Raw genomic sequence first — 23888 nt, forward strand, 5'->3', positions numbered from 1 at the left:
AACTTATTTCAGTTCTCAGGTCTGTCATGTGTTACACAAACCTCTTGTTATCATTTTGAGCATGTGAAGAAACAAGTTAAGACAACTTGTGGTAAAACAAGATTAGAAATAATAGTTCCTTGTTCCCAGAAACTTGTATTAGTACACAAACCACAAATTTTTGGGTATGAATTTTTACATCACATGTTTTATGTAGTAAAACCTGAAGCATACTATCTTCTATTATAATACCTTGGCCATGTACAAGAATTATTGTGAATTCCAGCTCTGTTAATTATTAGTTGTACCCCCTGGAGCATAGACAGTCTCCTTAACTGCCAAATGAATAAAATAATATCTACCTCCTAGCACATTTGTGGGGAATATATTATAAATATGATTTGACAGTACGTCAACCGTGAACTTGCAGATGTTCAGGCTGGATTTATTTATTTTTATTTTTTTTCCTTTATTTATTTATTTTTTCAGTGGGTTTTGTCATACATTGATATGAATCAGCCATAGATTTACACGTATTCCTCATCCCCATCCTCCCTCCCACCTCCCTCTCCACCCGATTCCTCTGGGTCTTCCCAGTGCACCAGGCCCAAGCACTTGTGTTCAGGCTGGATTTAGAAAAGACAGAGAAACCAGAGATGAAAGTGCCAGCATCCACAGGATCATTGAAAAAGCAAGAGAGTTCCAGAAAAACATCTACTTTGGCTTTATTGACTATGCCAAAGCCTTTGACTGTGTGGATAACAACAAACTGTGGAAAATTCTTAGAGAGATGGGAATACCAGACCACCTGACCTCCTCCAGAGAAATCTGTATGCAGGTCAAGAAGCAACAGTTAGAACTGGACATGGAACAACAGACTAGTTCCAAATCGGGAAAGGAGTGCATCAGGCTGTATGTTGTCTCCCTGCTTATTTAACTTATATGCAGAGTACATCATGCAAAATGCTGGGCTGAATGAAGCACAAGCTGGAATCAAGATTGCCGGGTGAAATATCAATAACCTCAGATATGCAGATGACATCATCCTTATGGCAGAAAGTGAAGAACTAAAGAGCATCTTGAAAGTGAAAGAGGAGAGTGAAAAAGTTGGCTTAAAAACTCAACATTCAGAAAATGAAGATCATGCCATCTGATCCCATCTCTTCATGGCAAATAAATGTGGAACAATGGAAATGGTCAGAGACTTTATTTTTTGGGCTCCAAAATCACTGCAGATGGTGAATGCAGCCATGAAATTAAAAGACACTTGTTCCTTGGAAGAAAAGTTATGACCAACCTAGACAGCATATATAAAGCAGAGACATTACCTTGCCAACAAAGATCTGTCTAGTCAAAGCTGTTGTTTTTCCAGTAGTCATGTATGGATGTGAGAGTTGGACTGTAAAGAAAGCTGAGCACCGAAGAATTGATGCTTTTGAACTGTGATGTTGGAGAAAACTCTTGAGAGTCCCTTGGACTGTGTGGATCAATTAGTACATCTTAAAGGAAATCAGTCCTGAATATTCAGTGGAAGGACCGATGCTGAAACTGAAACTCCAATACTTTGGGCACCTGATGCAAAGAACCGACTCACTGGAAAAGACCCTGATGCTGGGAAAGATAGAAGGCAGGAGGAGAAGGGGACAACAAAGGATAAGATGGTTGGATGGCATCATCAACATGATGGACATGAGTTTGAGTAGGCTCTGGGAGTTGGTGATAGCAGGGAGGCCTGGCATGCTGCAGTTCATGGGGTCGCAAAGATTTGGACATGACTGAGTGACTGAACTGAACTGAAAATAGCAGTAATAGAACCATTTTCAAAGAGTTTATATGTTTTGGTCACAAGGAGAAAAAAGCCTGAGGTGAAAGTCAGAGTCACACAACTACAAAGCACCAGAACCTGAGCTCAAACTCTGGTGTTCTTATTCCAGAGATTGTGAAAGTGGCCAACATAGGACTAATATCTGTGTTCTCAACTTGTGCTTGTGTAATTTAATGCTGGTTTCAGAGAGAGGGTGGGCAAAGTGGACAGTGGTAATAGTGATTGTAGTACCCACATCAGTAGCAGCAAGCTTTATGTCTTGTGGTTCTGCAGAGTGATCACACAAAGTACCTACCATTCATACAGCGAAGTGGGTAGGAAAACAGGAAAACAAATGCTGCATTGGCCTCTCCTGATTCTGTGTCAGCCTATGTTTGGACATTGAAGCAATTATAAAGTACCAAGCAATGACAAGACGAGAAAAATAAAACCAAAAAATTAGTGGAAGGTGAGCAGTCTGGCTTGATTATACTTTTAAGGGTCAATGATCCCTGGGTCAGGAAGATCCCCTGGAGGAGGAAATGGCAACCCACTCCAGTATTCTTGCCTGGAGAATCCTATGGGCAGAGGAGCCTGGCAAGTTATGGTCCTTGAGGTTGCAAAGAGTCAGACATGACTGAAGTGACAACACATTGTACTTCCCCTCTTCTATATTTGTCAAAGCTTCTGACTCAAACAGCCATGTTTATTTCTTTCCATGTATCTTGAATAGTTGTTGTGTTACCATATATTGCTTCCACAATGACTTAACAGAGTTATTAATTCTAGGTATTACAACAAATTTAATATAAATATTTGTTTTAATATTTACTATACTCTTACTGGCATTTATATGTTTTTCAGTTTTCTAAATACCATGTTGAAATTCTTCTTGCTTAAATTTTTAATGTTTTTCTCACTTGTGTATTTTTTGAAAAGTAAAATGAAGTCAATGTATATGGACGTTTTAAAAGAGCTTTCTAATTGCCAAACCATTCTCTAAAATTTATAATCTCCCCAAGAATTGACAGGCTTATCTTCTTCCTGAAATACTTTTGCCAAAAATATATACCATTTTGGTAAACTTTGCTAATTGGCTAAAAGAAAATCATTTATTTATGTCATATGATTATAACAACACTTGAATGATAAGGCTTTGCTAAAACAAAACTTGGTATAAATAAAATGTTATTTTTTTTGGCATTGGTACTTCCCAGATGGTATCTATGAAAAATTTTTGAAATGTAAAGAAATCATATGAATAGATTCCAATACTTCTTACAGTACATATGCTGCTTTCTATTGACATATTTACATTTAGGTTGATAAAATTCCCCTCTGGTATCTAATCATGGATGTGACAAACACATTTACAAAAAAGAGTGGTGAAAAATAATAGCTGTACTTTCACAGTTTAGGATAAAAACACTGATGGTTTGTGAAATTATAAGATGGCAAATGCAAAATAGCTGTAGTTTGGACATAGAACTTAAAATGCACTTGGAAAGATCAAGTGAATTGTTCCATTATTTCATATTTTTGTGAACTATTGATTTGCTCTTTGACTGAGCTCTCTTTACCGGGTCTCACTGGGGCAAAGCATTTTAGAGTAAATTGTTCATGTTCTGGAATTTCTCATTCTAGCCAAGGTAAAATTTACCCTTTCATTGTTATATACCTTGGGAGTTAACAGGCATTCATAGCTGAATAATTATACCATGACAGGTATGAAATATCTGCATAAACTCAAATTAAGCTCCTATTAAAAACATAATCTGCATGAAGTATGAATGCATATGCTTTCTGTTTTCTTTGGTTAATACCATTAATTTTAAAGATGACAAAAAGCAGATGAATTATGTCATTGATGCTTGTGTGAGGAACCCAGACAAATTCATATCCCTTAAATTTAAAGGGCAAATCCTATTTAATCCAGCTGTAAGAAGTATATGTTGTTACTGGGCAGACAATGAATAAAGTAATGCTAATTTTTCACAAATGTAGAAACAAAGTAATTTCATATATTTATCTGCAAAGTTAGAATTATGTTAGTTTTCTCTACTTGTCTTTACTGTTTTAATGTGGGGACTATATTAAATATAGTGTTATATGTCATGGTCAGTTCATTTAAGGTTAATTCAGGACCTAACATGCTTGAATTACAAGGACTACACAGTTGAATTAAGGGATATTATTATAACAGAACTTTATGTATGATATGTATTCATAAAGTAACATGGTGTGCAAATCAAATACAAAAAAAAGATTTTTATAATCTCTCCATTTATTGCTGGTTCGGAAATTGTTTAGCTGGCTCTGCTGTATACTATGTGACCTAAGACAAGTCTTTTTTTTCTCTTTGTAATTTCATTTATAGAATTAGTGTTATTACACTGTGTACTTCAAGGGATACTGTAATGTTAAAAAAGTAAATACCTACAAAGCACTTGGGAGAGTGCACTAGGCTAATATTTGCTTAATACATTTTAGCTATTACATTATCACAGATAGTGAGTTACCAACATGCTGTCATAGTAAAGATGTACCACTAATAGTGAATTTAGAATAATTAAAATTATAATGAACTAAATTTCTATATGGTTTAAGTATGCTTCTCTGTGTAAAATACACATTATATCTCATTGAATCCTTGAGGCAATTATGTGGAGTATTTCCATTTCACAGAAAAATGTTGACACATCAAAAGAGATTTAAAAAACTTATTTTTAAGCCTACAATCAGCATTTAGCACAATGGATTAGAGAATCTAGATTTTTACCACATACACCTTCAAAGTCAAATTGCAGAATAAAATGTGGGTCACAGAAAGAGCATATAATCTCTGGAGACTAATTTTAGAGGTAAAATTTCCACTTTACTAAAGCATGGCTTGAACAGAGTATAGAAATAGAAATCAATGATTTTAAAACATTCCTACTTATATTCAGTCTAGAGATGAACTTAGTAGATGTTATGTACCCTGATGATACTATCCTTCCTTCTGTTTGGATCCTAAGAATTCCTCAGGAACAGAAATTAAATTCAGTAAAAAGTCTGTATAGGTGTAACTAGAATATCATGAATATTAAACTGAACTATATTTATATTTATATAACTGGAATATTTTTATCATTTAATTTGATAAATAGAATACTTTATGTCAAAACAATATTCATATAACTGGCTCTATGGCTATATTTGCTAAGAAAAACTTTACTTTCCAAGATGTATATTTGAAAAAGTATTGGCAATTATTCAATAATTACAGTTATTGACTCTAACTATTTTAGCATCAAATGACTGAATTTTGGATTCAGAACCAAATCTTGTAGATACTATACATCTAAAACTACTCAAAGAATTAATATTAAAAAGTATTAGTATACTCATTTCTAAAAATCCTTACAGATATAAAGCTTTTTCTTAAACTTATCTTTTACTGAGCTTCATTTTTCGATTAATAGTCATTTACTTGCAACAATATTTTGTTTAATTGTAGAGAAAAATAAAATTCTAACATATATAGCTGAAATCATAGTGAAATCAAAGGCAGAACTAGTACAATCAGGGCAGAAAATTATACTTGCCTTATTCACATAGCATTACTTTTAAAATTTCCCAGCACTCAGTGACAGATACCAGTGTTACATTTCTTTTGTGTCTTCCCACAATGTATATTGTTAAATAACTCTTTCTGACAGGCTAATTTCTATGAAGTTTCTTATTCATAATTGCTCTTATATTCTTTTGAAGAGTCAAGGACTCTTAATAGCTCTCAATTTTGAAATAACCATGGAAAATAGGAAATTTCATACAGGCCAGGAAACCAAGTTTGAATGATTAGAATAGCAGAGGGATTGGGGCTGAAGTTCAATAGCTGAATTTATAAAAATAAATGAATACCAAGTAACAGTATATAGAAAATGAAAAAGAAAATGAGTTTTTAAAAGTCTGGATAATCCCTATATTGTGTTCAAGGACAGGGCCAAAAAACAACAGAAGCAGATGTCCAAGGTCAGAGGGATAGGATGAAAGAATCACACCAAGTTAGAAACAGAAAGGTCTTTGAAGAATAGCTGATTTGGAAGCTCTTACCATGACTACATAAGGTCAGTAAACCCTAAAGATTGCTTACAAAATACATGTATGCTTAGCTTCAGTTTTCTGGAGCAAAGAATCCATAACTTTGCTAGAATATCAAAGGGAATTCTGATGCAACATAACTTAAGAAACATGAGCTACGAAAGAGGTAGGTGACTTGACATAACAACACACAAAATAAAAAAAAAATTCCTTTAAACTGCTGTGATGTGTAAGAAGGCTTAATTTTCCCCTCCCCAGGTTAAGAGGATAGGTTCTTTTTCTATCACCAGGCTCATATATCTTAAATCATCTTACACATCACTGTCAGATTCATTATAATACTGCACCACTTTGATGCTATTGTTCTCCAACTAAAATTATCACTTTGTAACTTGATATAGAGCAAACTGCTTATTCTGGCACAGAAAACTTTCCACAGTTTGATTCCAAGTTTATTTATCTATTTTATCTTTTAATATATGTATAAAGTCTTCATTATATAAACTCAACTTTATGTTACTTATCATATAAATTTTGTCTACTTTGAGGGAATTTTGTTCATGCTGTTACCTGTAGATGGACTAATTTGCACCTGTACTTTACTCTGCCCTCTATAAGCTCCTTTTGCCCTCTGCGCTCATATCCAATAAACATACAAACACAAAAATGCATACTCTCAGACGCATTCACCTCTCACCAGAATACATTTCTAAAGAACCTAATTACAATTTTTCTTTCAATACTGGAACATAAAATTACCTATCCCATTTTGAACTCCTGTGGTTTCCAGTTTCTACTGTCTTAGGGTATGTCTCACATATTTTTTTGCATAATATTTTCCTTAAGCCCAATTTTTAATATAGTGGTTAAAAACAAGGACTTAGACAGTTCTTGTATCAAATTTTAATCCATCTCTATAACTTTGAGTATTATAGGAAAACACCCTGTTTCTCATCTGTAAAACTGGCACAATAATAGTAGAGTTGTTTGAAGATTAAGTGAAAAAATATAGATGAAATTTAGGATATTATGAACACTTAGTATGTTTCCATGTTAAGTGAAATAACTACCAAATACTTATAAACATGGTAATATCATATGTATGTCATTTTTATTATGTCATTTTTATTGTAATTTCTTGTATGCTAATTGAGTTAAATAATTAGACCTTTCACCTTCATATTCCAAACATAATTCTTACATAGTCACAGTTCAGTATATATTTTTTGCACATATTAATGTTTTATGTTTTAGGAAGCATATAAATTATAAAGTTTTAAAAATAAATATAAAAGTGTAAATCCTAAGAAGAAATTATTTATTTTTATAAATATACAATTATATTTAGCAAAAGCCCAAACAGCTTCTCTTGTTTGATGTTCTACTTGCGTGCATCTCAGAGATACTTGGAGTAATTTCTGTTAATTAGAAAAAAAAATCAGATAAAACAGTTATCCTGAAATTATGGAGGTATTACATTAATAAGAACGATTTTTGAAGTTCTGCAGAGAAATATTTGATGACTTTTCACTGGAAGCTGGTTCTACTGAGAGGAGTAACTATTTATTAACAAGGTTAATATTAATAATAACTGAAGAATCACAAAGCTCAATGAAAATGAAACTGAGATTTAGAAGCAAAAGGACTGTAAGATTATACTTTGTCATTAAATTTTATTTTTACTCTTTTGCAGTAAGAATAAACTCATTTGAAGTATGTAACAAATATCAATACTCTGTTAATAGTGATTTATACAACACAAAGCAGTTAAAGACTATTACCTTTCTTAAAACTCACTTTAAAACTCAGCTTAATATTTGAATCCTATAGTCTGGTCTCTGCTGCACAGCTGTTTTCATATCTGTGTTATATCCTTAGAAATTAGCTCTTAGAGGTCAGGGCTATGTTCTTGGTATTCCTTGGATGTAGTTTTTCTGTAGCACCTCTTCTACTCAGTCACATGTTCACTTATTTATTTTATTGAGCTTTAACTCGGTGAAAAGTTCTGTCTTAGTATTTGGGAGAAACATAGTAAGATTTTTCCTTCACCTCAAAAGTATTAAGAAGAAAAGAACCAAATGCATTATTGAACAGCACGCATGAAGGTAACAAATGGCACAAACGGACTATGAATAGATTCTTATACAAGCTCCAGGGAGAAAATATTTTTTTCTGCTGGGTAAAATTAATGAAAATTTAGTGAACTGGTATTCTGATGTAAACTTTAGATAATGAGTAAGTTTTGTTACTGGATCACAAGAAACTGTGGAAAATTCTGAAAGAGATGGAAATACCAGAACACCTGACCTGCCTCTTGAGAAACCTGTGTGCAGGTCAGGAAGCAACAGTTAGAACTGGACATAGAACAACAGACTGTTTCCAAATAGGAAAAGGAATATGTCAAGGCTGTATATTGTCACCCTGCTCATTTAACTTATATGCAGAGTACATCATGAGAAACACTGGCTGGAGGAAGCACAAGCTGGAATCAAGATTGCCGGGAGAAATATCAATAACCTCAAATATGCAGATGACACCACCCTTATGGCAGAAAGTGAAGAACTAAAAAGCCTCTTGATGAAAGTGAAAGAGGAGAGTGAAAAAGTTGGCTTAAAGCACAACATTCAGAAAACTCAGATCATGGCATTTGGTGCCATCACTTCATGGCAAATAGATGGAGAAACAGTGGAAACAGTGGCTGACTTTATTTTTGGCGGCTCCAGATCACTGCAGATGGTGACTGCAGCCATGAAATTAAAAGACGCTTACTCCTTGGAAGGAAAGTTATGACCAACCTAGATAGCATATTAAAAAGGAGAGACATTACTTTGCCAACAAAGGTCTATCTAGTCAAGGCTATGATTTTTCCAGTAGTCATGTATGGATGTGAGAGTTGGACTATAAAGAAAACTGAGCACCGAAGAATTAATGCTTTTGAACAGTGGTGTTGGAGAAGACTCTTGAGAGACCTTTGGAATGCAAGGAGATCCAACCAGTCCATCCTAAAGGAGATAGTCCTGGGTGTTCATTGGAAGGACTGATGTTGAAGCTGAAACTCCAATATTTTGGCCACCTGATGTGAAAAGCTGACTCATTTGAAGAGACTCTGATGTTGGGAAAGATTGAAGGCAGGAGAAGAAGGGGACAACAGAGAATGAGATGGTTAGATGGCATCCCCGACTCAGTGGACATGAGTTTGGGTGGACTCTGGGAGTTGCTGATGGACAGGGAGGCCTGGCATGCTGCAGTTCATGGTGTCGCAATGAGTCAGACACGACTGAGCGACTGAACTGAACTGAGCTGAATTTAGAAGAAAGATGGCATATGAAAAAAAAACAGGGCATGTATTTGTTCATCTGCTCTACTGCTTAATGTTAATTAGGGCAACCCCTTGCTAATAAAAATCAAAATTAATATTTTTAGTATAATCTTTCCTTGTAGATTTCATGGACTTTTTCAACTACAATGGTGATTGGGAGACAAATTTTCTTTCTCTGGAGACCCTCTAATTTTCAGTTCTACTCTTTGCTGCTAATAGGATGTTGTCCAATAGAACTTCTATGACAGTGGAAATATTTGGATCTGCAGTATTGTATTCACAAGTCTCATATGACTGTTGAACACTTAAAGTGTAGCTAGTGCAACTGAGGAATAGGATTATTGATTTTCATTAAATTGCTACATGTAGATCTCATGGCTATTAGAATTGCACAACAAAGACCTAGACTCACCTTTTAAAGAGAAGTAAATTCCAAATGAATTTTAGCCACAAATGGATCTCCTTGGGTAAAATATAGTATGCCACAATGTTTCTTGTGAAATCCTATAATGTCCCTTCATTGCTGAAGCTGGTAGTTTTACCCAGCATTGCTATTGCTGTGTACTATTGTTAATTAGGATATGCACAAAGGAAACTAACAGATTACATCTCCAGGAAGCTCTGAAGACTTCTCCCAGAAAGTAACTTTTGAATTTAGCCTTAAAGGAAAGGAAGTTCAGGCTGGTTTTGAGGAAAGGTGACCTAGGGATAGTTTAGACAGAAATGAGAAAAAACTGTTGCAACCAGGGAATACCTGATAATTCATTATAACTGGCAAACAAAGTATCTTCGTAAAAAGCAGGAAAGGAGATTGAGCATTTTGAAAAAATAGAATAGTGGATGTTTTAAAATAATTTTAAAAAGTATGCCCAAATATTGGGTTTAAATTTATATAGCTTCATACCCCAAATGGTTATTCTATCACATATACTATTATTTCCTTTTCATTTATTTTCCTTTTTACAAGCATCATTTATGTTTTAATCATTAACTAAAGCAACTAAAATTGCAGCTTTGTTACTTAAATTTATTACTTGGACAAGATTGAGATTTAGGAAATTTATTGCCATGATGTCACCAATGGTTTATAATTTATAAAACTTTGGATTAGACATTAGCACAGTTATTATTTCCTCTAATGCCTTACCTCACCACAGTCTTAATAACATTCAGGAAATCCAAAAGACAAAGGGAAAAGAGTGGACTTGAAAGCTAAAAATAGTTGCTGAAAACTGATGCAATCGTGTAATAAAATATGGTACAATAACATATGATATATTCATAGTATCTGCTAAAGCAATTAGAATCCATGCAGCTCGATTTCTGTTCATGTATTACTAAAAATGAAAACTATTTCAGCTCAAGTAAGACATATAAGCTATTCAGTTTTAATTGTATACATTGGTCTTAAAATTTCTGGTCTTATTACTTGCATATGTAATCTATTTAACACTCTTTAAAACAGAGAATCATTGAATAGCAATCAGGTTTCAAAAAGCCTGCCAAGTACAGCCAGACAGTTGTCTGTGTGTTTTGCTAGATATGACAACATAGAATGTACAGTTATATTAACAAGGGCTTCTTTTGGGCGTCAATATTTTCATACATATACTAGGTCTTGCTCATAAGATAACAGAAACAGCAGTATTGGTGTTTCTCAATATTAATCACATTAAGTTTATCAGATATATTAAACGACTAGTCTTTTTTTAATTGAGAAATTTTATACATATTACATTTAATGCTTTTTTTGGTCAAAAAGCTTTTGAATGGACTCTGGTCTAGCTATAGGAAAAAATAATTTTCAGTGCATTTTGGTGGTCCAAAGTATTAACATATTTTTAGACACAGGTCTTAATTTCCACTGATGAAAATATAGGCAGACATTTCCACTGTAGCATGAAAGATATTAATCACTATAGGAAAGAATGATTTTATTTTGGTAACTACAAACAATGAAAAAAATTAATTAATAAATTTTTTTCGGGCATTCTAAGTGTTTTATATGCATTGTTACAATAAATATTCATAATCAACCCTATGAGATTTTACTATTCTCCTTATAAAAGGAATCTGAATTTCAGAATGGGTTAGGGGTTGCCTGAGGCCCAGATAATAAAAGGCATGGCCAGGGATAATACCTGATTTCAATAGCCTTAGACTTCATTACTTGGAAATGGCAACCCACTCCAGTATTCTTGCCTGGAGAATCCCCATGAACAGAGGTGGCTGGCAAGCTACAGTCCATGGTGTCGCAAAGAGTCGCACATGACTGAGTGACTACACAGACTTCATTATTATGTGTAACAGGTATGGATTTTACATTACAAATATTTGTATGTAAGAAATATATTTTACTTTCCTACTCAGAAATCAAATTATAATTATTCCAAGCCTCCATATCACTAGGCTGGAAAAGAAATTCAGTGTTACCCTTCAGTAGAATCATATAAGAATATAGAATAATTACATGGGAGAAACACAGAAATTTGAGGAAGAGTTCCATTTAAAGGAAGAAAGAAGGAAAGGAAAAGGGAGCTGGCTTTGAACACATTACCTGATACCATGGCAAAGTATAGTTTTTCCTCTCTTAAACCATAACTGACATGCTTAACCTTTCTTCCTATGAAGTCTAATCCTTTACCTTGTAAATCAAATGTTAAACACGAGGCTGCAAGTACTTCTGTATACCTTGGCACTGTCCTATTATTATGGACACATGATCCCAGTCATCAAGTGTCTCATATTTTGAGGGATAGCTCCTCTATCTTAGTTAGTATAATAAAATGTCTTACGAGGACAAGAAATTTGTATGTATATTTATAACAATATTTTTAGTCACACTGTCACTTCTACCTGCTGCTTCCTCTAACCTGTGAGGATTAGTAACACAGATTTTAATAATTTCTATCACTGTGGCAGTAGAGTATATATTAGTTACTGATTATATTTCTTTTGTATTGTTTCCTAATTTTTATCAAAATGTATCTAAATATTTGGTAAACTTCTATGCTTTTTCTTAGTATATTGTAAGATATTTCATACCATAATTTTAATATTCAAGTGCCTGTGACAGATGTGTTTTTGTAAATGATTTTATAATTTGGTGACTTATGTAACATTTTAAATAATATTTCTTTCAAGTTCTGCTAGGAAAGTTTGCCCACAATGGTAATAACTTGTGTTAAATTTTCATATTTTTGTTGTTTTAATATGAGCAATATTAATAGAATAAGAATACATTGTGCCTTTTATTTTGCTGCTTTAAAAATATTTTATTCCAGTTTTTTAATCATCACAATAAGCATTTAAGATTAAATATTCTTATCAACATTAACTTTTAGAAACCTAAGGTTCAGAGATATTGGTTGCCCATCAAAGAACAAGAGCTCACCTCACTGACCCAACTGGACCTGACCCCTAACTCACTGCCATTCCTACTGTGTGTACGCATGCATACTCAGTTGCTCAGTTGTATCTGACTCTTTGTGACCCCATGGACTGTATGTAGCCTGCCAGGCTCCTCTGTCTGTGGGATTTCTCAGGCAAGAATACTGGAGTGGGTTGCCATTTCCTTCTACAGCTTAATGCAGTTCTGAGAAACCCCATAAGATGTTCACGTTGTAAATTTTAGAACTCAGCTAAAGAACCAACCAGTGGGCTTCCCTGGTGGCTCAGTGGTGAAGAATCCACCTGCCAATACAGGGGACGAGTTCAATCAGGAAGATCCCCTGGAGAAGAAAACGGCAACCCATTCTTGGCTGGGGGAACCCACGTACAGAGGAAACTGGCAGACTGCAGTCCATGGGGCTGCAAGAGTCAGGTGTGACTTAGTGACTAAACAACAAGGAACAGTCGTTGCTAGGAGATAGCTGTTTATCAAGCACATATCAATGTAAGGAATGCGTAGATATGGTCATTCTCACACTTAAAGTAATAAAAATGGAGAATACTTTTGGCTTACTTCCTTTTTCACTCTTCTTCCCTAATTCAAATGAGTTTTAAGAGTCATAATTTGAAACTCTGCCATTAGCTCCATCAGAAATATTAAATGTTAAATAAAGTGATGTGTATTGGCCATAAAATGAACACCATTTATTATTCTAAGAATATAGAAAATGCTTTTGTGTGAACAGTAGAGAAATTGCCAAAAAAGCTATCTTATTTCAGTCTGTAGACAAGTTAATGTGCTACTGGAAAATGCATACATAATTCTGACCTAATTACTTTCCAGAGCATTTATTTGCTTCTGAAAAGAGTGCTCAAAAGACCCCCCACTTTATTCCACTGTCTTACAGAAGCCTCGCGTTCTGAGGACAGGGTCTTGGGCCTGAGTGAGTTTGTTGCCTCCTTATTAAGGCCTTTGTTGCAGCGCTTTCTGGCATACTTCCTACCCCAGTCAGATGTTCGCTTCAGTTTCTGGGTGCTTGAGCCTCAACTGAGCAGACTTCCTTGTGATAAAATGTGTCACGTTTGTGCTTATTGTCCTAAGGACACTATCTCCAGGCACACCTGCCTTAATAAATAATTTGGTATTTCTGATTTAGAGAAATTGATAAGGATAGTTTCAGGTACCTTCTACCTTCCAAGGTGACTAATTTAAAAATGCTTGAGAAACTTGTAAGCATCAAAGTTTTAGGAATGACAGAGTGGAGGATGTGGCTGCTATGACTACTTCCTTCTGGAAAGTACATACAGAAATGTGAGATAGTGTATCTTCTTACAGACATCTAATATGGTGAGTTGCTGTTTTTCCTCTATGTGAAGGAAGTAAAGAAGTCATTTTGTTTAAATTTAACATTCTTTCAAGAGCCATTAGGGTAGCTCTTGGCATACTTATGTGATAAATGAGTGATAAAATGATCACTCTACTCTTACCACATCATGCTTTGTCCTTTAGGATTCATTTATACACTTACTTGCAACATGGTAAATGCCACTGAAAACCACCAAGCTAAACAGACATTTGTCTAGTGATATCTAGTTTTTACCCCACTTAAGTTATTTTCCATCTCTAAAGATTACACAAATAATAATATACCTTGATAGTGCAGAAGAATGCTCAACCTCTCTATGATTAACTGGCATATTAGAAGACCTTTATTATAAATAAATTGAATTCTTTTTCTTTTCTACAGGACAACATTTTTAAGCTTCAAGACTCACATTTTGAAAATGGCCGTGGGAAGAGCCCATATGACCCTAAACTGCTGACGGCATCTCTTTTAATAGGTACTTAATCAGCAATCAATTAAACAGTAAATTTTCTGTAGAAAATGGCCAGATTTCATGTTCCTTCTTATATAGCAACATTTTCCTTTATTAATTGTAAAATATTCAGAGTATGTCAGTTGAGATATTTTCATGTATTTTGAAAATGAGTAAGAAGTACTAGATGCTGCTTTGATTTTTGAACTATCTAGTCTATGATTCTTTTTAATCAAAATGACTTAATAGTATCTTTAAAATTGCCTGCCCAAATCAGGTATATCCCCACTGTTGTTGTTGTTTAGTTACTAAGTCACGTTTGACTCTTTGTGACCCTTTGGACTGTAGCCCAGCAGGCTCCTCTGTCCATGGGATTTCCCTGGCAAGAGTACTACAGTGGTTGCCATTTCTTTCTCCAGAGGATCTTCCTGATCCAGGGACTGAACCTGCATCTCCTGCATTGACAGGCTGATTCTTTACTGCTGAGCCACCAGGGAAGCCCCACATTTCCACTAGACATTGACAGTTTTTGTGGTTTTGATTTTCTTTGTTTGAAAGAGGTTTTTCAAAGGGGGAATTTTGACAAGTCAGAAAGAAAGATTGAGATTCATTCTCCATTGTTAATTGTAGTCCCAAGATTTGTAACACTTTTAACACTTGGACAACTTAATCGCACAATACAACTAAACGGTGATACAGTTGATAGATTCCCCCTAGTGTTACTTTGATTTGACAAAGTTCTTGTGTGTTCATCTTTTTTGACTTTAGGGCTTTTCTCTTTTCCTTTTTTTTTAAATCAAACATTCTATGTATTTCCTGTATATTTTTCTTTGACCTCTTCCTTTCTAATTTTATTCTTTCCTTTTTTCCTTAAATATTGCAGATAGGTGGTGAATGTTTAGCCATAGTTCAAAAGGATAGAAATAGAAAGACAGAAGTAGAAGAAGGGAAAAGTTTTAGTTTGTATTGAAAGAGAATTTTTCCACATTCTTTTAACCACTCTGTACTGGGATTAAATAATACACAAAAAGTGTATTGTCATTAAACAAGTTTTTCTTTTTTTTTCCTTTTAATTGTTGAGTATGCCAGCAACCTGAAACACAGAAGAGTCTGTTTTTAAATAATCATGTAGAAAGTATGTAACTTTTTGTTTCCTTTTCCTTTTTTATGAAATAGAGAAATTATTTGATAACACAACAATAATAGTGAAACTTTTCAGGTATAAACTTTCTTTTGATTTTGAATAACATATCTAAATTTTTAAAAGGTAAATTTAGGATATTATTTGTTATATAGTAAGTCCATAAAATTTTCCCTCTTTTTCTTTTAAAAGGTAACTTTTTCCCTCTGTTCAATACAGACAGACTCTGGTCATACTACCTACAGCATTAACTATGAAAATATATTTTTTCCAGTATTCTCTAGTGTTTATCATCCTTTCACTGATCCCTTTTCTATTAAGAATAAAACCATTATAGCATGCGTTATCTCGTATGCTGCTTTCGAAATGCAGACAATTTCAAACCATTTGATCCATTTATGGAGCACTTTAACAGAAGTTTAAGACCTGAAGGAATGCAGCAGATGTAACACGCTTATAATTTCCTATTCACAGATGGCCTAGTGATTACGTGTGAATAACTTCCTTAAGTACACACACAGAAATTTGAAAAGTGTCTTAAACAAAGGAGAGGAGTCCTAGTTTGTTTGAAATTGCAGCCTCTACTTGTTTAGATTGCACACTGAAAGCAAAAAGAGATTTCTCAGAAGGCAGTATGTAAAACTGTACCTAGAACAGCTTTAGTTTGTGGCATGTTTCTCATAGGGATCTGCTTGATTATTTATTTTAATATTCCACTGAGAAAGGATGATGACAAGTAAGTATTACATAGTTCATATGGTATGCAACCACACAATATCCACGAAGAGTATGAAATGCCACAGTTTTGATGTTATATTAGAACTTCTTTGAAAAAGTCGAATGGGTTTGTGAAAAAGAAAAGAGAGTGAGGGAAGTTGCATGAATCATGGAGGAGGAGGTATGGCAGCTTAAAAGAGAAGCAGCTTTTAAATGGAAGCCCAGATCTCACCTAGCCAGTGCTGTACAGTGATTGAATAATTTTCAGAGATATTTGCTGCTTATTGACAAAGAAGATGATTCAAGCCAATGTGAGATCATTTCTGAATCAGTTGAATAGCAGGATGCAGAAAAATGAGCAGGCCATACTATACATAGTAAAATCCCACAAAATATTTGCAGCACCATGTTAATTCAAAAGCTGTGATTTGCTTTATTGAGGTTATTTGCTTCTTTTAAAACTATGCTATAAATTCTTCCTCTCACAGTATATTTAATTCCCCTTGTTGGGTTCCTCTTGGCATTTTTTATTTTGCTGCTTTAAAAATATTGTTTAGTAATTTAATGGAGTTCTTTTAACATAAATATTTTCTACACTTCCCAAACTTTTACTAAAAGTCACTGAAATATACAGATTGTACACGATACATTTAAAAAATGGTTTTGGGGAAAGCTTTCCAGCCAAAATATTTTAAATATGCTCTCCTCATTTTTGCACATAGAAGAAATTTTCAAGATGGTTCCAGGATGCCTCTTTCCCCAATACTGGGAAGAAGAATTGTACTTTTAGCTCAAAATACTTGTAAACTGGCTAGATGGATCTTAACAGCAGATACTTTTATATCCCCACTCCTTCTGCTAGGCACTTTTAACCTGTAGTAAGCTTTAGAACCAGATGACCACTTAAAAACTTTGGTTTATGAAATCTGTAAGAGTTTAATATAACCTCTTCCCAAACTGCCTTGCGTTTTAGGCTGATAACTGTAGAAAATATGAACCTTTCCTGAGCAATGCGTAGTTACCCAGTTCAGTCCCCCAGGTCTATAATACGTCCCAAAGTTTTCAAATCACCTTAGTATTAAATTAAATTTTTCAAATCTACTTTAATAAAGGGCTTCCCAGGTGACTCAGTGGAAATGAATCCTCCTTCCAATGCAGGAGACGAGGGTTCGATCCCTGGGTTGGTAAAATCTCCTGGAAAAGGGAATGGCTACGCACTTGATTATTCTTGCCTTGAGAGTTCCAGGACAGAGGAGCCTGGTGGGCTACAATCCATGGGGTCTGAAAGAGCGGAACATGACTGAGCAGCTAAAACATACATGCACGCACGCGCGCACACACACTTCCATGGTATGAAAGGAGCAGTCAACTTGAAAGCAGTTTTATCTTTCTGAAGTCATCAGTCATTCCATTATTAACATATTATGAGGACCTGCTTCAAGAGTTTGGGACTTTACGAATGGTTTATTTCCCTAAGCTAGCATTCTGTCATGCCTCAGGAAAGAACATAATTTGATATTAGAATATTCTCTCACTTGGTATTAGAGTAAATGAGGTACTCCCCAAATTAATTAACTAAAATTGAGAAAATTATTTGAAGTCTCTGTTTCTTCGTATAAAATGGCATGGCCATGCAAGTTCCACTAGTTTGTTGTAAGATTTAAATAAGATGATGTAATAGCATACTACATTTATGTATGTGCATATTTCTGGCATATATATGTAAAATAGAAACTAAAAAAAAATGGAACTAATAATAATGGTTGCCTGTTGGGATAAATTTTATATTTTTGTTTATCATTTATATTTATAACTATTTAAAGAATGATCTTAATTTTAAAGGGACAATATGAGTAACAAAGCCAGTATATTCATTGGTATAGAAAAGGTGCTCAATAAATGTGAAAATGTAAAAGTATTCCCATACCCTTTCACTTTCACGAAGTAGATTTCATTCATGCCATGTGGGGGGTGTGTGTGTGTGTGTGTAAGAAGAGAGACAGACATTTTTTCCTGCCTCTGTTTCTAATTACTCTGCTATTCTGTAAGTAAAATTTGCTTAAGGTGTTAACAACATAATGGCTTGGTCTTTAGGTTTGTTTGATTTTTGCTCACATCCATGTCATACTTTACACCTGTGTTAGTAATGCTGTTATTTCATCAGGAAATCTTTTTTTTCCACCTTCTGTTTCTTCTCACCACACCCTTCTTAGGAATTGTAATCCAATACATTAACTGATCTAAGCCACATTTTTACTTCATTTTGAGCTGTGAACACAAAATACAGAGTACACATGAACTTTTGTTTTTTAACACTGCTTCTCAGGTAACACTGCCATGGTGGGAATACAGTCCACTAAACTTTTTGTTCATCTCAGGAAAGAATGCTTTCTTTAGAGATAGGTAAGAAAGCTTACAGTTCAGAAAGAATGGCATATACTCAAATAGCAACTTTCATATTTGACAATTTCTAGCATGTTATTTATATCCATAAGCACTAATTTATCTTAGTCTGATATATTTTTTTGAGACATCTAATTGTCTATATGGTATTTTTGTAGAAAAACTTAAAATTTTTTTGGATAGCGTATCTGCAACCACTTTTTAAATGTGTATCACAATTCCTTGCATGTATTATTCTACCACCAATTTAATAAAATTGGACAAATATATTTTCTTTCAGTAGTAATTTAGTATATTTGGAAAACCCAAAAGTATGTATCTTAGCCATAATGCAATTTGAACCATTGTAGGCTAACCTATATTTAAGATCATAAAATTGAAGAATTATACATATAATTTGATAACTTAATAGATGACATCAAACATACAAAAAAAGCTTGGCAAATGGGCTTTTTAAATTTTTTTAAAAAAACAACAAACATATTGTTTTCCAAATATAAGCCAGCTAAGGTATAGTAGATTTATTCAACTCAAATATTTTGTTAGATCATTTCAGATAGCTGGAGAGTATAATAAGTCTTTAATATAAGGTAATACACAGTTATATTAAATGCAATATACTCTGAGCTGATATATATCTTCTTAAAGAGAATGCAAGAGTAAGATATGCTACCACCTATACAATAGGGCCAAATAACAAAGGGGGGCTTGTTCCCCAAGGATGAGGAATCAGCATTGATAAGAATCCTATAGACCTCTGAGCCAGAAAATCTGATCTAAGGCCTGGTGTTAAGGAATAGTTACTGACACTAAGCATTGACAGTATTAGACTGTGCCCTCGCGGCCACCTAATCATCTGATGACCTCCAGCTCTTACATGTTATGTTGACTCTGGCTAAGAATAGTGTTTGAGTAGGAGGTAACTTCCCATGACTGGAGGCAACTAGTGCTTTAACTGCAACCTTTCTTTGGTTTCTAAGTCAACTCTTCATAAATTATATTTTTTATAATAAATTGAGCTCTTCTACTGATGAACTCTCTACATTCTCTTGTCCCCCCTACTTATCTCTTGTCAAAAGAGAAATAAAATAAGTCTTTCTGCCTTTGCACTCATTTATTTTGATTTTTTGCCCTCCTTATGTGGGAATAGATTAAAAGATAATCATGAGTTTTAACAAAGCTAAAGAAATGAATATGAGAAACAAACACCTTTCATATTCAAATAATATTTATTTGGTTGTAGTTTTTGTTATTTCATCCTTTGGAATAGAGTTTACATATAATAGCAATCATAATTATGAATTTTACTCACATTGAAAAAGCTAAATGAAAAAAAAAAAGATTAACTCATGATGTTCTTTACTCTTCCATTTTTGATTACACCTCTTATTAGGCATGGTCTGACAACTCTCTGATATATAATCACTCAGTTTTCACCTTTTGGTTGTTCTATTTTTCACCTTTCCTTATTTTCATTACCTCACATATGGTTGAGAGGGTGGTGAGGTTCAACAAACGACTTAATGCTTTTGATTTTTTAAGGTAAAGAGGACACAGATCTTCATGTGAAAGGTGTTCCAACATGAAAATGTTTGAAATTGACTTGAACATTTCAGGTTGCTTTCACGATACATTTTAAACTAACATTCTTTTATTCATATAGATAAAAAATCACCTGAAGTTTAAAAATTCATCACATCTGTCAGTCAGTGATTTGTAAAAAGATTAAGTGTCAACCTTAACTAAAGTGTTAAACTTATTGAATATGTTATATTTAAGTAGACCATCTACATTAAGATATTGCATAGTACCTTTGAAACTTGTAAATAGCTTGTTAATAGTGTTTTTGTACTTTTCAAAAATTATTATTTCTTTACATTATGGGCAGATAAAACATTATTGCAGTATATTATTGTAAGAGCAAGTCAGGTTTGAACTTTAATTAAGTAAAGAGAAGACAAAATGTTTTTGAATCCCAAAGATACCACAATATGCAATACATCAATTTATGATGTCCCATGAGTACCGTTCATAGAGCTGGTGAATTTTACTTAATATATTGTCAGACCATCACTTTTGACTTGATTCACAACAGTTCAGAATAAGTGATCAAGTTTTAAAAACTCAGTCTCTAAGAGAAGCTATCTTTTTGTTAATATTTAAAGTCATAACTTAGAGTTACTCAGTGATTCTGTCTGTGTAGCTGTCCTGTACTGCTTTGGACGTTTTCCAAAGCCTGGTGCATTCAAACACATCAAAGAAACAGAGGTTCTACCAGAGGAATTAATTTAGTTTAAGCTTAGTCATGTCCAACTCTTTGTGACCCCATGGACTATAACCCACTGGGGTCCTCTGTCCATGAAATTCTCCAGGCAAGAATACTAGAGTGGGTTGCCATTCCCTTCTCCAGGTGATCTTCCCAACCAGGGATAGAACCCGGGCCTTCTGAATTGCTGGCAGATTCTTCACTGTCTGAGGCACCAGGGAAGCCAAATTTAGTTTGGATTCCTGAAAATGTCCATTTTCATTTCAAAGACCTTTCTTTTCAAGTGAGAATTGGAGGTGTGAACCAAGGATATCACATAAAAGATCAGATTAATACGACTTTGCAAAAAGTATTGATAACAGAGGATGTACAGAAGGTTTCTGATGGATACATATAAAAGTCCTGTGGAAATTACAGTGGTATACTAATGTTTAACCTACAATTTGTGTATGCCTACTTTGTCTTCTGAGTATTTCTCAAGTCAGTGATTTAGAAACATTAACCTGTCCAAATAATCAACAAGATAATATTAATTTTTACTGTCATTATGGTAGCTTATTTGGAGAAAATATTTATTGTTTTTCTGTTGATAATTTACATAAGCAAGCAGGCAATAATGCATTTTCTGGGTGGAATAATATGAGGCACTTTTTATTTAAAGGAAAGAAAATGCCAATTTTACATACTTCAATTTATGAAAAGGCGATATGATATATATTTGTATAAGAAACTTGGGGTTAAATAGACTTGAGTTTAAACTTTTACCTTGTCTTGCTAGTCATTCAGCTGAGGAAACTTGGGTTTCTTGAACTGTAAAATAATGATAACATGTACATCATGGGGTTGTTGACAGAGTAAATGAGATCATTTGGAAGTGTCAAGCCAGAACCTGACTGCCCCACAAGCCCAAATGGTATGCAGTAAATATTAAGTTCTCTTTTTCCTTGTTTCTTTTTCCTTTATGTTCCAACCTTCTGATTATGATTCTTCCATTATTAAATTCTGTCCTAGAGTTAATTCAATTTAAGTAGAAATGAATCAAAGCACAACAGAATCTTGCGCTATAGTGATTGTGGCCTGTGTTTATCAAAATACCCCCTCTTCAATACATTTCTGTTATATTTGAGACTCTGTGGTGGACTTGTTTTATGATTGTATGACAGCTTATACCAAATTAGAATACTTTTCCCACTTGATATATTAAAAAATGGAAGGCAAGAAAAGTTTTAGCAAGAAAAGTATTAGTCTTCTGTAAATTATAGCAAAATTTCATTAATTAAGTCCCAATAAAAAGGAAATATATTAGAAATTTAATTTTTTGATTAAAGCCAAAAGTGTAAGTAATATTTTACAATGAGACTTTAAAAAATAAAGGTATTAGAATCATAGTAGCTATAAACATATAAAAGCAGACAATGTGGTACATATAATTTTTGTTCCCATTAGTAATGTCCACTGAATCATATTTTACTCAATTTTTCAAAGTTAGTGCTAAATGAGTACTGAGATATTCCCTTCTACAAAGATACAAGATAAATATTCATAGTTTTGCATAATAATGCAGAGGGTGTTATGATGGTCTTAACATGAAACTTGTACTTACTTTTGGTTTATGTTGCCTTAATTAAAGTATGTGTATGTGGATTTATTTTATCACAACACAGACGGAGAATTATACTCTGGAACAGCAGCTGATTTTATGGGGCGAGACTTTGCTATCTTCCGAACTCTTGGGCACCACCATCCAATCAGGACAGAGCAGCACGACTCCAGGTGGCTCAACGGTAGGTGCTACTGCTGGCAAGAGCGCAAGCACACGTCATGGGGGCCTTGCGGGTCAGTGGAGAGTCCTCTCCTGCTGTGCAGACAGTATGAGTTGAGACTGAGTGTGCAGTTAAATTCATGGTGATGACTTCATGGCTGTGGGTGTGAGAAAGCGGGGCAAAAAGAGAAAAGAGATTAAAAATTCTGGAAAATATTTGCTTTGTGCCAAAAGTAAAGTTTCTCAGTAGTTAACGACGGAAAAAATTAGATCTGGGCTGGAGCTACGGAAGGGAGACAGTGGAAAAAGATAAGATGCCTTACCAATCTTGTCTTCCAGGGGCACCACCACAAATCTCATGTTGTATTTTTTTCCTCCATACCTCTCATGTTGCCTTTAGAGCATCATATAAATTATTAAATGTTTTAAAAATTGTGCTCGACACATTACACTGAAAATATTTTTGAAACATTTGTATCATATCATTTGATTCTCCTTTAATCTTCCTAAAATTCTTTTTTCCACTTTACAGGTTGGGAAATTAAGACTAATATGTTAATCTAAGATTGCATCTACGCAGTAGTAGATTTTGGAAAAGAACCTAGTTTTTTGAACTTCAGGCACTGGTGTCACTCCTTGATCAAGCACATATATTTTAAAAAATTTTATTTTTTGAAGTGTAGTCGACTTCCAGTGTTGTGGCCATTTCTGCTGTACACCATAGCGATTTGGTTATACATACAGAAATATATTCTTTTTCATATTATTATTTTCCATTATGGTTTATCACAAAATATTGAATGTACTTCTGTGTTCTATATGGTAGTTCTTTGTTGTTTATCCATTCAATATATGCTAGTTTGCAAGGCAGATACTTTTAAAATTCTTTTTTTAATATGTAAATAAATTTACAATTGAAAATGATAAAATTTATATGCCTAAAATAAGTAAACACTACTTTTACTCAAATTTTAAACCAAATAATCCTTATTTAAGACTTCTATGTAGAGTTTTTTTTTTTTAATTTCCTTATGCATTCATCAGCGATTTTTATATAGGTCACTCAAACATGTTCATAGATGTTTTTATTATTAAATAAGGCTCTCCATTTATATCTGCCCTCAATCCTATAAAATAAAGTTTCCCAGTCCCTAATCTCATTTTCATGAATTCTCCTTTTCACATACCTCATTAATAAGGATGAAG

General features: G+C 33.9%; 1 protein-coding gene across 3 annotated transcripts in view; it reads left to right on the forward strand.

The window, feature by feature from the left end:
• Positions 1 to 23888, forward strand: part of SEMA3A (semaphorin 3A) — a 506000-nt gene that overhangs the window by 394508 nt on the left and 87604 nt on the right. For all 3 annotated transcript variants that reach the window (XM_061165131.1, XM_061165130.1, XM_061165132.1), the window contains 2 exons: positions 14324 to 14417; positions 22585 to 22704. In XM_061165131.1, coding sequence (XP_061021114.1) covers positions 14324 to 14417; positions 22585 to 22704 — 214 coding nt within the window. The remainder of the gene's footprint in view (positions 1 to 14323; positions 14418 to 22584; positions 22705 to 23888) is intronic.

Source organism: Dama dama, chromosome 18 (assembly GCF_033118175.1).
Source record: "Dama dama isolate Ldn47 chromosome 18, ASM3311817v1, whole genome shotgun sequence".
Taxonomy (NCBI): Eukaryota; Metazoa; Chordata; class Mammalia; order Artiodactyla; family Cervidae; genus Dama; species Dama dama.